Source organism: Crassostrea angulata, chromosome 4, assembly GCF_025612915.1.
Source record: "Crassostrea angulata isolate pt1a10 chromosome 4, ASM2561291v2, whole genome shotgun sequence".
In the NCBI taxonomy this organism is placed as follows: Eukaryota; Metazoa; Mollusca; class Bivalvia; order Ostreida; family Ostreidae; genus Magallana; species Magallana angulata.
The window spans coordinates 37,309,527-37,325,778 of record NC_069114.1 but is presented as its reverse complement, the minus strand read 5'-3'; the positions used below and the strand labels follow the sequence as shown (position 1 = coordinate 37,325,778).

Here is a 16,252-nt window from a genome sequence, read left to right as displayed (position 1 = left end):
ATTAATTTCTCTTTTCATTTGGTCTTCCACGCAGCCGTACTTGCTTTGTTTATGAAACAATCCAAATTAATTATGAAAATGCGACGATGTTCATGTTTAATTTTTCCTTTTTGTCCCCTGATGGCACTGTACAAAAACTGAATTTCAAAAAAATAAATCTATCAATACTTGTAACACAAGTAACAATTCAAAAATATGAAATCATTTTAATATCTGAAATATCATTCTGTGCTACCTTTGTTATTTCTAGTTTTTCGTAGACACGAATTGCAGCCTTTTTTCTTGAAATACAACTATTGTATCTTAAAAGAGGAATTAGAACTGCTAATCTTAAACAGTTTCCTGATTTTGTTTTTTTTAACCAATTCCACTTATCTCTTTTCCATTGTTCACGACACAATTTGACACAGAAAAACATATTTAGGTTTTAAAACTTGATAATCAAGATTTATTTAAGACATTAACAAGGAAGAATTCAATAACAAAACAAACCCAACTGTGGTGAAAAACCATCAGATATCGTGGCAATATGTCGTTCATTTCGCTTCTTTCAACTTGTTCTCAATAACAATTGCCATACACAATAGAGGGCATTTTATTGATACGTTTTGAAACGTCATTGCAACAGGACTTTTTACTTTCTGGCCGTAGGTTATAAACTCCAGATTGTTTGTTACCAAAGTCCCATAACTTCCTTACTGGTCAATTTCACCTGTTGTTGCTGTTGTTTTTGTCGCTGTTCTAAATTTTTTTGAAGCATTTTTTGGAGTTCTTCTTGTTGCTTTTGTAGACTTTTGTGTACAAGCTCTTGTTGTTTTTGAAGTTGCTTTTGCTTTTGTTCAAGTAATTTATTTTGCTGTTTTCGTTGCTCTTGGATAATGTCAATAATTTTTCCCATATCAGCAGACTGAGCTGGTTGTTCTGCAAATACGGGTACCGCTTGTCCAATTACTTCCTTACTACTTTTGCCGCTTGCAGCTTTTCTCGATATCGATACCTTAGCAATGACTTTCCTTGGTTCCTGTACTTGAATCATTCGTGTCAATTGTCTTTCTCTGTGATTCGGTTGAAGTGCCCTTTGAGAATGTCCAAAAACAGAACTCCCAAGAACTTCTCTGCTTGATGGTATTGCCTGACGTTGTCTTAGTGTGTCCAAAACGGAGGCCATATTTCGTCTTGGTTCTTGAACCCGACGCAAACCTTGCAGGAGTCGAGCACTCTGGTGGTGTTGGGATGTTCTTGGAGAATTTCCCAACACTTCTCTGCTGCTCGTCCTGGCGAGTTGACCATTACGGTTATTGAAAAGAGAAGAAAGTGAATTTCTCTGACGTGTTTCAGGAAATCCCAAATCTAAGATCCTTCCTGATTGAATTCTCCGTGGCCTTAAAGAGTTGGATGATCTGCCCAATCCAAAAGTAGACCTTCTTAAATAGACAGATGGTTCTCGATATGAGGCCCTAAATAATGGCTCATCATAATATCCTCTCTGCACCATCAGCCGTCTGGAGTCTACAGCGCATGCTAAGGCGCACACTATCAGAACTACGAAAACTCCTAGACGTGGCATCTGAAAAGAAATTTTCTTCTAGAATCAAAGAAAATGTCAAGTAGGAAAAAGATGAAAATAGTTTAAAATCGAAATGCTGTTGAATCATTTTGTTGACTATAAATAAATCTTTAATACTTACTGTTCGTTCGATTTTCCTGTTAATGTGAATTGTAGAATGCATCGATGTCTTTTATAGGGAATGACCAACTAGTGTCACCGGTTCATTAGATTGACTAATTTGCATATAACAGTAACCTTTATTGTCTTTTTGTATTCATTGTTCATTTATATTAAAAGCTATTTAAATTAGGGATACAGTGGTTTTGTAACAAAATACGTAAAGGGTGTGTGAGATTTTCTTTTGAACAACTGAAGACATGATTGATAGCTTCGTGCTTAATTTTTTAAGCAATGAGAATAATGGATCGATTTGTTTGATTCAAATTTCATTTGAAAATCGTTTTGTATTACATGTATAACAATTAAAATTTTATTAAGATCAAAATGAATAAACTTCCATGAGAAGGGATTGTAGGGGTACGTCGTTATTCGAGTATTCATTTACTAGTATATATTGTGTAACTTTATGGTAATATTTATGATAAAATACACTATAAAGATGTGGCAACAATCCTAATTGGGAGTCACATTTTTGCACTAAACTATAGATCAGTCTAATTAACTGCAGTGCATGTTTTGTCTCACTATACCTCTATTAAGACATGTCTTTACATGTAAGACTCAATTGAATCCACTTTTAATCAACAATATAAAAATGTAACATTCTAGCCAAAAAGAGTATCGATGACATTAAGAATTTAAACAGGAAAAAAATGCAATTGTTATTTCAGCTTAAGCCTAAGGTGTATTTGATTGTTATAATGTTTTTTAGACAACACCTTATTGTCTTTGCAGAACATTTATATGTAAGAACACATTACATACAACACCAAAGCTGCACTTTTGCACCCTAATTTTCTTTTTAAAAGTTTCTGCTGAGATAAAAAATAAATAAATGATGCAAACTTTCTTCACAAAATGCTTCATCATAATGAAGCTTTGTTTGACTTAATTGAACATATTAATTTATATCTTTGATAAGTTGTGCGTTTTAGGAATTAGAGGTTTAAGAAATCCTACATAGTGTGTCGAAAGTTCAACGATATATGTGCTGAAATGAAAGATAAAAAATGAACAATTAATTTCTATCTGTATGTACATGTAACATAAATTTTAGAGAGTTTGATTATAATATTTATTTTAGGAGCTATTGGATATTTTCTGACAACGCTTGATTCAGGTTTGGATCGATTGAGCGGCGTTTGATGGATCCCCTTTCACCTCCCGGCCCGTCACCTGTCCTTCAGGTGTAAAATATACGTAGCAAGTACATTAGTATCACGTGTTTCTTAATATAGACAGACAAATGAACCTTTAAGCGTCATTATACAATTCTGTGCGCCTATTTTTGAATCTTTGAATTGATATACTTATCGACAATCCTTATTCTTGGAATACTATGAATATGTAGTATTTAGATTAAAGTTACGCATAGTTTATGATCTATGAATATCTATCTTTGTCAGCAAAACAGATTTATAATAAATTTTTATTATTTTCATATAGAAGTTAAAGGGAGAAACATTATAAATGTGATTCATCTTAACAACTCTCTTTGCCTTGAAATCTGTGGCACTAAGGCAATGGCAGATTTCACCAGACTGGCTGTAAAAGATGGTAAAACATATCATAACATTTGATACAATTTGACTGGCTTTAATAGAAAAAGTGATATAAAAGATATCTTTAAAAGTTTTGTTTTTGGTTTTTTATTTAGAATTTTAATGTTCTTTTGAAACAGATTTTGATAGTTGTTTAAGTGTTATTTTTGTGAGAATTAAACAGGGATTATATTCTATCAACTATTAGGAAAATTATTAGGAAAACTCTTTTATATCACACTACCATAAGCAACCTCTCTCTCTCTCTCTCTCTCTCTCTCTCTCTCTCTCTCTCTCTCTCTATATATATAGGTTGCTTATGGTAATGTGATGTAAAAGATCGTTCTATTAGATACGTGTCTATGTCTTATACTTATCTAAATCAACTTTTTGTTGATGTTTCTTTTATTGTATTTTGATTTAATGAAAATTGACAAAAGAGCGATAACCTTTGTTTTGCTACCAAAACTCAATTAAGATAAACGTTTAAGCTCATTAGTTAATTGATATATCACATATAACATGATTTGTTGAAGCAGAGAAAGAGTGAGGAAAATAAGAGAAAGACACTTTTGATAAATATAATTACATTTCAAAGATTTTAAACGTGTTGATTGCTGTGGTTATCATGTAATTTAAGAATATCGTTTCAATTGTTCGTATATTTAAGTTTGTTATATTCAGTAGTATATTCTCACTATATATCTCTATTTAGACGAATAGTCAATATTTGTAATATTAGCTCGTCCGAAAAATATTGACCGGTCAATATTTTTTTGATATTGACCGGCTAGGAATAATATCTAGTGAACATTCCCTCTATTTCAAATAATCGCCTTTGATTTGTTGATTCGTTAACGATGACGTATATAATTCTTCGCGACTCCAAAACAAGGTGACGTCATAATAGACAGCCAGTCAAGGCAAGTAAACAACGGACGCGCAATGCGACGGTTTGCTATCATAACGGATGTAAGGATATGCGAATTACTGTGAAGTAAAATCAGGTAGAACATCTGTATGTTAATTCTTACGGTCGGCGGAATACATGTATCACCAGTGACCGTTTGATGCTGAGGATAATTTGGTAATGAACTTTACAAAAAATTGAATTCGTGAATTCTTTGTTAAGCTGAGAAAATAACGGCGATCTGTTTTCAATTACTTTCTTAAATTTTGGTTTGTTTCTTCATATAACAAAAGAAATGTTGACTGTGTTTTCGGGCAACATTGATTACATTAGCCCCCTTGGGACAAAAATATTGCCCTCCGCTTCGCGTCGGGCAATATTTCGTCCCTCGGGGGCTAATATAATCAATGTTGCCCTCAACCCCAGTCAATATTTGTATAGTATTGTCATTGATACAATTTTTATCACTCTTCGTCTCAGTTATTCTGTACAAATAGAATAGAGTTGGAGGAGTTCATACAAGTACATCACAAAATAAGTGGTTGATTACATCCATCTGTAATAGCATTAGAGGGTTTGTTTGCTCCTTATCTTTGCCAGATTTAGTTGGACAAGGTATCATTTTCGGCGTCACTACACGTTTTCATGGCATGCAATATGACGGCATGTAATATAACGTCGAAAGATAATATTACCAGTCACAAATGGTAGAATTTGAAAAGTCTCAAAAGTAAGTGATCTTCGTCAACGGTTCTCAGTTTTACAAGATTCATTTCATTTTCTTTTGTTAAAAACAGGATGTATATGTTAATATGAGATTTTGAATTTCTAGACTTTAAAACAATTCTTCAAATGTTTCACTCACTACTAGTGCACGAAATTCTCTTTAGTTTGTTTAGATTAAACATGTTCGAATCTGTTGTACTGAGATTTTTTTTTTCTTTAAAATGGCAAATTAAAAAATGATCAAACTATTAAATGTATGCTATTTTTGAAACTTTGTCAAAAAACGTTATCAAATGTCGCAATACTAAAGCTTCAGATTAATTTTTATTCCCACCAATAAATCTTAATACTTTATAACTAAAAAGTACATGACACATATGCTCAATTATTTTATTCATGAATACAAAATGAGGTATCAATAGATATGTACAGGTTAAAAGCAAACATAGAACTCGGACTTACCGGATAAGAGGTAGATATTAGAACAAATTGCTAGAATACTTATAATCAATTGTTATGTTATGTTAATCAATGCTGTATACTTCGTTACATACAAGTAGGTTATAATGTAATGTATTTGCTAGCATCATGTTGATTATGATGTCTTTACATGTAAGTGTTTAATAAGTAAAAAATAACCAGTTTGATACATTGTATGAATGAACACACGTTGTTGTGTTTTTATTCTTGTATCTTTGCATCTCAGCATTTATTCTTTTAATTATTACTCAGTTTTATTTTTTAAGATAAATAATAATTAAAAAATTTATGAAATTATGTTTCCTTTTCAGTGGTGCTGTTATTTAAATAGATACTTGATAAATGTTAAACAACATGACCTGCTAGTCCACTTTAATACTAAATACTGACATTATGGTGCGTGGAAGCTAATAAAATTGTATAGCTTTTTTATAGCTTTGAATTCTCCACAGTAAACGCTTCGTTAACATAAATTTCTTTTGGCATTTTGGCATTTATGGAGTCCTTACTTTCCTTGCTATTACAGCCATGCAGTATATTTCTACAAACTCGGGTTGAAAACACCCGGTCATAGATAAAGGCCCCCAGTGCTCCGCCTATCATTGGCCCAGCCCAGTAAACCTGCAAACAAAATCGAAAAATAGAACCTGACCTTTTGATCGTAAAACCCGATAAATATCTTCAACACATGAAGAAACGTTAAAACCACAAGGTTATATAAAAACCTCCACCGAGGAGAAATTTCACGAGAATCATAATAATTCATGGTTACTCAATTTTTGTGCATTTTGTGTTTATACCTCAACCACATATGAACATGTACACAAATTATAAACAAGTTTCTATTTTCAATAGTTATTATATTCACCAGCGAATCCATGGAACTACACCAAACAAAATATTGAAAAGATGACAATCCACTATAATTTGTCTCAAAATAATTATATTATAATATATATATATATATATATATATATATATATATATATATATATATATATATATATATATATATATATATATATATATATATATATATATATATATTAAAAGATGTGTAAAGGAACTTGCCCAAACTTTGTCGTAGGCGGCGTTAATGATCATGGGACCAAAATTTCGGGCAGGATTCATACAACCACCAGATAGATTCCACTGAGATAAAAAAAGATCATTTTTATGTTGAATAACAGTCATGAATGTGGTTACCACTTGATTACAATTCTAGAATATCGATGGAGATTTATCTACTTAAAATAGCATTTGTAGATTTTTTAAATTAAAAGTTTTTATATTTTTTATTTTTTTTTATTTTTTTAAATATTATTCCGCGTATAATAACATAGAGTACAGCCAATATAAAAATGGAAAAAATTGTTATAACAGATAATCATGTTAACCGTAATATTATCATAAAATATGCATCCCTTATTTGAAAAAAAGATATATTAGTACCAAGTATGATTATCAAGTTAATACGACCCATGGAAATTTGTAATATAGATAATAATATATGCTTTGGAATTCAACTATTAAGGGAAAAGCAGGGAATATACATGTAGTTCGTGTTTCTATTGCTATAATAAGGTACACTGTTTAAATCCTACAGACCCTATATTCCATAATGCGGAGCTTATACTTGTCAAAACACTGACCTCAGGATTATCAACGGGCAACCAAAATCAATCTCTCTCTTTCTCTCTCTCTCTCTCTCTCTCTCTCTCTCTCTCTCTCTCTCACACACACACACACACACACACACATTACAAACGATTTTTGGTGGGTTGGACACGATTTGAGCTCAAAATTTAATTTAATTTTCCCAATTTTATGTTTAGAATGGTTAATATGGGTACTTTTAATGTTATGTAAAAATTTGAAAGTCAAACATTGAGTTATAAGCAAGATACAGAGCTTGAAAATCTTCGTTTTGTAAACAAAGTCCGAGCTTTGTTATGGTTTACATATGTGTTTTATTTGTATGTCTCAATCAAATGTTGCTTTTTTTCTGTTTATCATATTATCTTTGAACACATTGAATCAGTTTACCTTGTTTGCCACAAGTCATTTGCTAAAAAATGGCAATTCCATACTTTACATTATTTGTAAACAAATATAAGACTCGAGCTTTGTTAACATAACAATGATTTCTTTCCTCTGTATCTCTCTTATGACTTGACTTTTAACATTCAAATTTTGGTCAATCATTCAAAATGAGCAAATAAACCATTTTATATATAAAAAAGAAAAAGAAAATTTCAATCTAAAATCGTGTCCAAGTCCTTTTCAAAATACAGACTACATGTGTGCCTTGTTACAGAACAGGTTTATATCACTTGAAATATAACCTGTCCGATTCGATAGTACACTTTAAGTATTTCGTTTGGAAATGTGATGTCATTTTGTATCAATGTCAGTCTTGAAATATAAAGATACTATTACAATAAATAAGGGGCTCTTTAAATATGTAAGGTTTATGTTTCAAAACATATCAATTACAAAGAAAATAAAAATTTGACTGCTTAGATGATACTCTCTGTATTCATTGCGTCTGAAAATCCTTTTGTCTGATTTCAGCTTTTGATTGATGCACTATTTAAGTTCATCCTTTTAACGTTACCTGAACCTAAATCTGTCGTTGGTGTCTTAAATAGTTTAATTTCATTTTCTTTCCTCATCAGACTGGACAGGCTTTGATCAAACTTGACTCATATCATTCTTTGGGTAAATAGGGTTTGTTAAATAAAGAACCACACCTTCTTGTAGGAAAATTTTTCAAAATACTCTCTGATAATATTATTTCGAACTCTTTCCATGATAAAAACCCTTTCCATTTACCATCACTGCATGGTTATCATATTTTTTAAATTCTTTATATGCATATATTCTAGATGCTGATATTATTTTTAACCGGTGACTTTAGATCACAAAATGGAGTCATAAGTGAAGAAATTTCAGATCTGTTGTATAGGAAAAAACTTTCTTCAGTTTGAGATATATTATCTTGCAAGCATGATACAAATGGGGAAAATATATATGTTATATCATTTGAATAAAAAAAGGTTATATGTTTTTTTAAAAAGCCTGTTCTACCGCTTGAGGTTTCAATACACAACCAAAAATAGAAGTATACGGGGATTTTGCATTGCAGCAGACATGAAAACATACGGATGATAAAGTTGAAAAATTGTTCGAGGTGTTCCGAGTAATTCCAAATGGAAAAAAAAATGTTAACATTTTCCATTAAAAATCTCCGGAAGAATTTTTTTTTCGTTCATGTTAATTTCTCCAGGCAAAAAGAGATGAAGTGTCAATAAGAAATTTAGCTATATAGGATATCTCTCCTTTTATCGATTTCAAGTGTACTTGTGTGGCAGGTATTTGTGTATTTTCGTTAAAAATCGTCAAAAGGTGAAAGAAGCAGTAACCTCGGACTGACTATAGATAACTTAATGTCTTTTGCCCTCCTTATTTCAAGTACCATGGTTAAATTCTTCTTTAATTCTATTCTATTAGAAATGCTAATATTTTTTTCCTTTGTCGCGTTAAAATAGAACCGATCATGTTTCCGCAAAACTTAAAGTATGTTTTTCTTGGATTTTTTGTATTAACTTTAAGTTTTAAAAGTAAATCACGAAATGCATATTTATCTGTATACCAATATCATTAAAAATTAAATCACTTATTTAATTGTCTTCAACACCCCTTTAAATCTTTTAAAACATCCTAAAACTCTTGGTTAAACATTTTGAATGAAGTTAGAATGTAGTTGTGTAAGGCCAGTGCTGGCTGTTCTAGTGTACGTAGGGAATTTTTACAAAAATCTTAATGAAAAGATAAAAGCTGTTTATCTTTGCTGAACTTACTGTTGAGAACACATTAATAACAACCAGAATTCCGATGATAAACGGGACAGAGCCAGCCATGTCTGATCTCCCCGAATCAAGGAACGAAAAAGTGGCAAAGTCCAGTAAAAACGTGATGTAAACCTCACAAGCGAACGCTTGGACGTCAGTGACGTTTGGTCCGGGCAAAATCACGCCAAAACTCCCATGCTGCATTTCAACAGGGGACACAACGCTTATAATAGCCATGCCAGCAATGGCACCAAGCACTTGAAAACACACATAGAACAAAAATCTGGAGCAGGTTATGCCCCCTGTTACTAGGAAACCGATGCTAATGGCGGGATTCACGTGACCTCCACTCACGGTACTCAGTGTTGTTATTATGACGGCTATAAAGAATCCTGTTTCTATGGCAATATGTGCGCTGCTAGGTTTCGTTCCAAGAGATTCATGATACAGTCCGGCTCCTACTCCGTACATAACAAGAAACATGACTCCAAGAAACTCCGCAAGAGATGCCCGCAAAAGATCTAATGACCTCAGGTCGTCCAGTTCCCTTTGTAAGAAACTTTTATTTTCCTTTAAAATAGCTTCCTTTTTATCGTCAGCCATCGTCTCTCCAAGCACTGATAAGTTATCTGTTAAGGTATGGTTTTAGAAACTTAAAATACCAATGAGTCCCACTTTCTTGCAACCTTATACCCTCAGACCTAAGGTAGCTAACAAACACTCGGGAACTGTTTCATATAAAACGAAGTCTCCACATCTTACCCAAGAATGATAGGTCCTTTATCGGATAACACTGCTTGACGGCGGCAGAATGTAAATTATGTCAAGTACACAGACAGGTGTATATGTATATCCCAAGTAATTACATTAGTATATAGAAGATTCTGTCATTAGAAAATGTATCCACATCTCATCTTACATATCTACCTTTCTTCCGAGTAGGATCAAGGACCTACTACTGGGTATTTAGTTTAAGCTCTTTTCAAGAGGACCCTTCTTTATATTACATTCGTTTATCAGTTTTATCGGTCATATGCCTTGCCGTTTTTCTGGCCTCCTGATAAAAAATAAAAAATAGTTCATGAAGAAAAGTATTAACATTACATTTAAATGCATGATCATTCACTTTGAACGAGACTGAGAACGCAAAGAAGTAAAAAACGATTAAATAACGTCCCATCTTCAACAAACATGCAATATTGAATTAAACAAAATTTACAATCAAAATCATACTAATTGAAATCAAATTAATAAAGTATTATTCTCTATTGCAAGAAAATGTTCCTACTCTGGAAATTTTAAAAGACGTGTTCATACTGTTGTTTTGAACTTGATCCATACGATCATCGACAGTCTAGTCGGTTGAATGTCTTTTGGTTCCAATTAATGGCATGGATGTTTTCCCAGCGGACTAATTCTTGCCTGGAAGTTCATTCTTCACCCCCAGATTAATTCGTCAAGTTTCGTTTTTCGAATAAATTCCTTTTTATTCACAACAATTTTAAAAAGCAAAACAAAACAAGACGCTATTTGGATGTTTACGAAACGACCCATTTATGTCAAGAGTTTAAATTACCTAGGCCAGGCTATTGTTCGTTTCTTCCTTCCAGTATAACTTGGATTTAAAAGGCGCTGCCAATGCAATAGTTAAGACCCCAAGGAAAAATCATAATGGATCATTAATTTATCATATCATAAAACATAAATTTACTACAATGTACTAGTATATGACATATGTCCAAATTAAAGTTAATACCTACTTTTCATTAGTACATTTTGGGATTCGTTTGTTTGTTTGCGTGTGGGTTTTTTTCTTATTATCTATAAAAATTTCTGTTTGCTTTTCGAGACCACTTTGTAGATACTTTTAAGTAAGTTTTGGCATCCTATGTGATCTAAAATGCCAGCGTCAGATATGTTTTTCTTCTTAAAAAACGCCAGGGAATACATGTAACCAGTGAACATTGACATGAATTTTTTGAGATTATAAAAGAAAAATTTAACAACTATGAGGATATACGACTTCTCGGAACACTTTCATTCATAAACCTCTTATTTTTTTACTATTGGTTGCAAATCAGCGATCAATTTTATTTTTTAGCCATAACTTTCAAATTTGACAAAATGAAAAAAAAAACCAAAAAAATTCAATGATTTCAAGAAATTGTAACCTTCAAAAATGGACAAGAATCAAAGCATTGATATTTAAAAATTTTCGATAAAAACGTGAACTGCTGGTCATTCAATATGTAGAATAAATGTTGTAGAATGATTATCGTATCTATTTAAGGGAGCATTCTGATCGTATATTTTCTGACCATGGCTGATTTAGGAGAGGTCAATCTGGCGGTGTCTGATGGATTTCTTACATATCCGGATACTGACCAGTCACCTGTCATGAAGGTGTCACGCATACTTTATTTGAACATATTTTATTGTAATAAATTGGTACAAATGGATTGGGCACAAGTTATAAAAACTTAATTTGCCCTCTCCCTACATGTATAACAACAAATTCAATAAACTATACATGTACGTTTGACATGTATACATATCAATTCCAACTGTAACATTTTTTAAATTTATACAGACTTGTGATGCTTTGATTGTTGTCATGTTGTTTTGTATGCTTTTTGTTCATTTCGTGTTTTTCATTACAGATTTTTATTTGAAATTTTGATAACATAAATTGCAGTTGATTGTAAATGCTAGTAACTATGTTAAAAAGAGTTAAAAGCCATGTTTTGTTGCTATTTACATATTTTTCATTCTATTGTTTTATCGTAGAAGCAAATTACTGAATATTTATAAAATTTCAATACGAAAACATTGTGATTGAGAAATCTCTTTCATATTCTGATCGAACAAATTGCTCGTTCAGCATACATGTACATGAACATTTATTGAACCATCATACTACCCTTGTGTATCGTGCATTCGGTTGCATTTGTAAGGTCATTCGTCTGTCATTGTTCTTAATAATATTATTCATATTGTATTAAAGATGATGTACAAACATGATCACTTTTGGTTTTGAAGATCTTCAGTTGATCTGCAGTTGGTTGCTGTAATGCATTTATCCATCGATCATTCGTTGATATTCCAGCAGAGTTATTACATGTCATCACAGGAAAATCGTATTGTACATTGTCTGTTCAAACTATTTTCATACCGTTGAATTCGCTATTGAATTCCTCAATGCAATATGCCACAATTTCAAATTTTCTGCAACATACTTTAGAGATATTTAGTTATTTCATATTCATATTAACTACTTTTATTAACTTTCATCCAGCTCTTTTTGGATTTCGAAAACCGATATCAACAATTTTGTAGGGACTTAATGCAACTTGCATCTACATATATACTTCACCTAAAAAAGGTTAGATTGTTCAGGTCATAAGTTTGAGTGATCAACCGTAAACGTTTCGTTAACGTACACTTCTTTGGTCATTTCCGTCTTTTGTGGGTCTTTGCTTTTACAGCCATACAGTGTATTTCTACATGCTCGAGTTGAAAACACGCGGTCATATATGAGAGCCCCCAGGGCTCCACCTATCATTGGCCCAGCCCAGTAAACCTAAAATCAGAAACAGAACGGGAACTATAAACACTTTTAACTGCATGCCTCTACAGCACTCAAACGAATTTAATCATTCATTCGAAGATTGAAATCTTTTTTCACTATATATAAATATGAAACGGTTAACTTACCCAAACCTTGTCATAAGTGCCGTTAATGACCATGGGACCGAAATTTCTAGCAGGATTCATACAACCACCCGATAAATTCCACTGGAAATGAAATAAAGACTGATATTCAAAATTTGGTCATACTTAAAAAGAAAGTAAAAAGATATAGGTGATTTACAACAACCATGGATCATTTCTAAAAAGTGGTACAATAAACCATTTTTGTAAAGTTGTGCTTTGTACTTAATTGGATATCAATTAACTATTTGAAAAAGGTAACAATGTCTACGCAAAACTTCATCGGGTTAAATGAATATGCTAAACAATGTACTATCGTGATTGCAAAATTAAGAATTTTGTGTGTATATAGTATACTCTTTCGAAATATGTGTTTTGCCCTGTTATAAAAACTGGATAAAGTTAATGTTAAATTTATATGGCCCTTGGTTAAAAAATGTGCTGTATACAAGGAAAGTTTTATCAGAATACTAATTATGACTCTAAGCAAAGTTATATCAGAGCACAAAATTACCTTTTAACTTTATTGCCTTAACAACTCATTAATTCTTAATTAAACCTTAATTCTTTATGTTTATTGTGGAATATGTCAAATCACATGTTATTACCCCAAAAGTCACATCTCTCTCTCTCTCTCTCTCTCTCTCTCTCTCTCTCTCTCTCTCTCTCTCTCTCTCTCTCTCATACATAGACATTTAACAAAAATCTTCACCTGTGTAAATGATGGTACTTGAAAACAGGCCATACATTTGTTTAATAATTGAAGAATTTTGCAGTGCAAGTGATGATATGCATATGTACTTTTTATAAGTATTGAAATTGCCAGAAAAGCTTAATGTTGTCGCTCAATTCTAGTCACGGTTAATGAATATTAAAGTATTAATAGATAATAAACACCACACTCCATGTTGTCCCAACTATATACACGACTGCATACATGTAAAATTCTATTTACTTTAAGGGGAATGGATGGTTTTGGCCTTTTTAGTCTATATTGATTTGTTTCTCGTGTTTTGTATAAATTTGTATTTTATTTGTTTTTATTTTCAGGGTTTTGTACTTTTACCTTGGGGGGGGGGGGGGGGGGTGTTGTAACGTGGATATACGTCTCGGAAAATAAAGAGCTGAGTACTATTATATATATTTGAAATCACTTACTGTTGAGAACACATTGGCAACAACCAGAATTCCGATGATAAACGGAACGGAACCAGCCATATCCGATCTCCCGTGATCAAGGAAGGAGAAAGTGGCAAAGTCAAGTAAAAACGTGATGTAGGCCTCACAAGCGAACGCTTGGACGTCAGTGACGTTTGGTCCGGGCGAAATCACGCCAAAACTTCCATGCTGCATTTCAACAGGTGAAACCATGCTTATGAAAGCCATACCAGCAATAGCACCAAGGACTTGAAAACACGAGTAGAACAAAAATCTGGAAAAGGTTATGGCCCCTGTTACTAGGAAACCGATGCTAATGGCGGGATTCACGTGACCTCCACTCACGGTACTCAGTGTTGTTATTATGACGGCTATAAAGAATCCTGTTTCTATGGCAATATGTGCGCTGCTAGGTTTCGTTCCAAGAGTTTCATGATACAACCCTGCGCCTACTCCATACATAACAAGAAACATGACTCCGAGAAACTCCGCAAGCGATGCTCGCAAAAGATCTAATGACCTCAAATCGTCCAGTTCTCTTTGTAAGAAACTTTTATTTTCCTGTAGAATCGCTTCCGTCTTTTCTTTAGACATTGTATTTTTCTGAATAGTAAAATCCTTCTCTATTACGGTAAGTTATATATAAAGCAAAATGCAAAAGTCTTGTATTTCCATTCAACTTTCTACCACCAAAATATATATACACCGCCAACGTACCAACATAAGGAAGGGCTAGAAACTAATATTAAGTAAATCAGACGGCTAAGAGACTGCCAAAGAAAAACCGAGCTTAGGGCTGTCGTACGTGGACATGTCTAGAATTGACAAACGGTCCATTAACATCCCTTGATGTGAGGTGAGTATCTGTCCCGTTCTTGACTGTTACTATACAAATGACATTAAATCATTGGCCAAGTGACAGAACAAATGCAATATGTGACGAGACATGTCATTATGTGTCTAGAAATGATAACCATTGCGTTCAAAGTGGTTTTTACCACACTTTATTCATGTGTCCATGTCGCATTGGTTAAGACGGAGTTTATTTCTGTTCGGCTTTGACCATATAACGGAACAGTGCTGTAGTAACATTGTATATTTTATTTATAGAGAGAAAGTTTTTTGGGGATTAAACTTTGAGTTCATTTCCTTTGCGAATCGTTAACGACAATTCGACATCGATATGCGTCACACAGGCTAAAGAAAACTATCGCAAAATTGCTGAATGTTTAAACGTTTATTTTCATAATAGTTTAGATTGCATATTTTACGTATCTTTTCCCCAAGTCTTTTCCTTTTTTCGAAATGAAAGCAATGGAGGTCCATTATACAAGTCTCATCATTCTGATGGAATGGATACCGCCAAATCATCATGCATTCTATTTAGATTGTCTCTCATACATATATATCTTTACAGTTTTAATTTATATCAATGTAAGTTTTAAAATTTTATATTTTGATGAGGTGTTCATTAAAATGCAAAATATCAACCTTAACGATATTTATACTTTATTTATATTTGACATAAAATAATTTATACGACTATAAGGCTAGAATTTAAATATTTTGAAATGAATTTATTAACATTTAAAATAAGCAGCGCTTTTAATCACCTATCTTAATATGCAGATTTTTTTTTCGATGCTTTAATTCCTTTTTTCTACAGTGCTCTCTTATTAGTTATCATTTCTGACATGTTGGCAAATGTTTTAATTCTGCGGAAGAGTTTTGTTTCCATGTGAGAGCACAAAAGTATTAAATAAGAGCTAGATTCTTGGTACCTGGAGTGGACGGGTCTAACTGTTTCAGATAAATCAACACGACTTTCTCAAAATGCGAATTGTAAATTAAGTACACAATCGGGTGTAAATAGATATGCCATAATTTCATATATATGTAAACGATGCTTTCATTATAAAATAAATCTAAATTTTTCAGCCCTTGGGTACCATCTCCGCCTTTCTTCCGAGTAGGATTAAGGACCTACTACTGGGTATTAAGTGTAATCTATTTTAACGAGGAGCCTTCGTTATGTTACATCCGTTTATTAGTTTGTAGGTCATTCCCCTACCTGTAGTTTTTTTGTCAACGAAAAGAAGAAACTGTGTCACGTAATTGCGCATTATTGTACATTCGCTCATCT

General features: G+C 32.6%; 3 protein-coding genes across 4 annotated transcripts; all 3 read right to left on the bottom strand.

Moving 5' to 3' along the window:
• Positions 1-419: 419 nt before the first annotated feature.
• Positions 420-1,730, bottom strand: LOC128181572 (putative uncharacterized protein DDB_G0271606). Its single transcript, XM_052850027.1, has 2 exons — positions 1,689-1,730; positions 420-1,567 (listed from the first exon to the last, which is right to left on the bottom strand). Exons 1-2 carry the CDS (start codon positions 1,728-1,730, stop codon positions 674-676), a joined length of 936 nt encoding a protein of 311 aa, XP_052705987.1. The 3' UTR covers positions 420-673.
• A 3,550-nt stretch (positions 1,731-5,280) lies between these two features.
• LOC128182609 (aquaporin-like) lies at positions 5,281-10,755 on the bottom strand. 2 transcript variants are annotated; one of them, XM_052851333.1, is made up of 4 exons: positions 10,529-10,755; positions 9,250-10,297; positions 6,458-6,538; positions 5,281-6,007 (listed from the first exon to the last, which is right to left on the bottom strand). In XM_052851333.1, exons 2-4 carry the CDS (start codon positions 9,841-9,843, stop codon positions 5,816-5,818), a joined length of 867 nt encoding a protein of 288 aa, XP_052707293.1. In that variant the 5' UTR covers positions 9,844-10,297; positions 10,529-10,755; the 3' UTR covers positions 5,281-5,815. The 2 variants fall into 2 exon arrangements, with proteins under 2 accessions (XP_052707293.1, XP_052707294.1); XM_052851334.1 differs by having other exon boundaries at positions 10,558-10,755.
• Positions 10,756-11,410: 655 nt separating this feature from the next.
• Positions 11,411-14,811, bottom strand: LOC128181341 (aquaporin-like). Its single transcript, XM_052849707.1, has 3 exons — positions 14,110-14,811; positions 12,955-13,035; positions 11,411-12,820 (listed from the first exon to the last, which is right to left on the bottom strand). Exons 1-3 carry the CDS (start codon positions 14,701-14,703, stop codon positions 12,638-12,640), a joined length of 858 nt encoding a protein of 285 aa, XP_052705667.1. The 5' UTR covers positions 14,704-14,811; the 3' UTR covers positions 11,411-12,637.
• Positions 14,812-16,252: the final 1,441 nt, after the last annotated feature.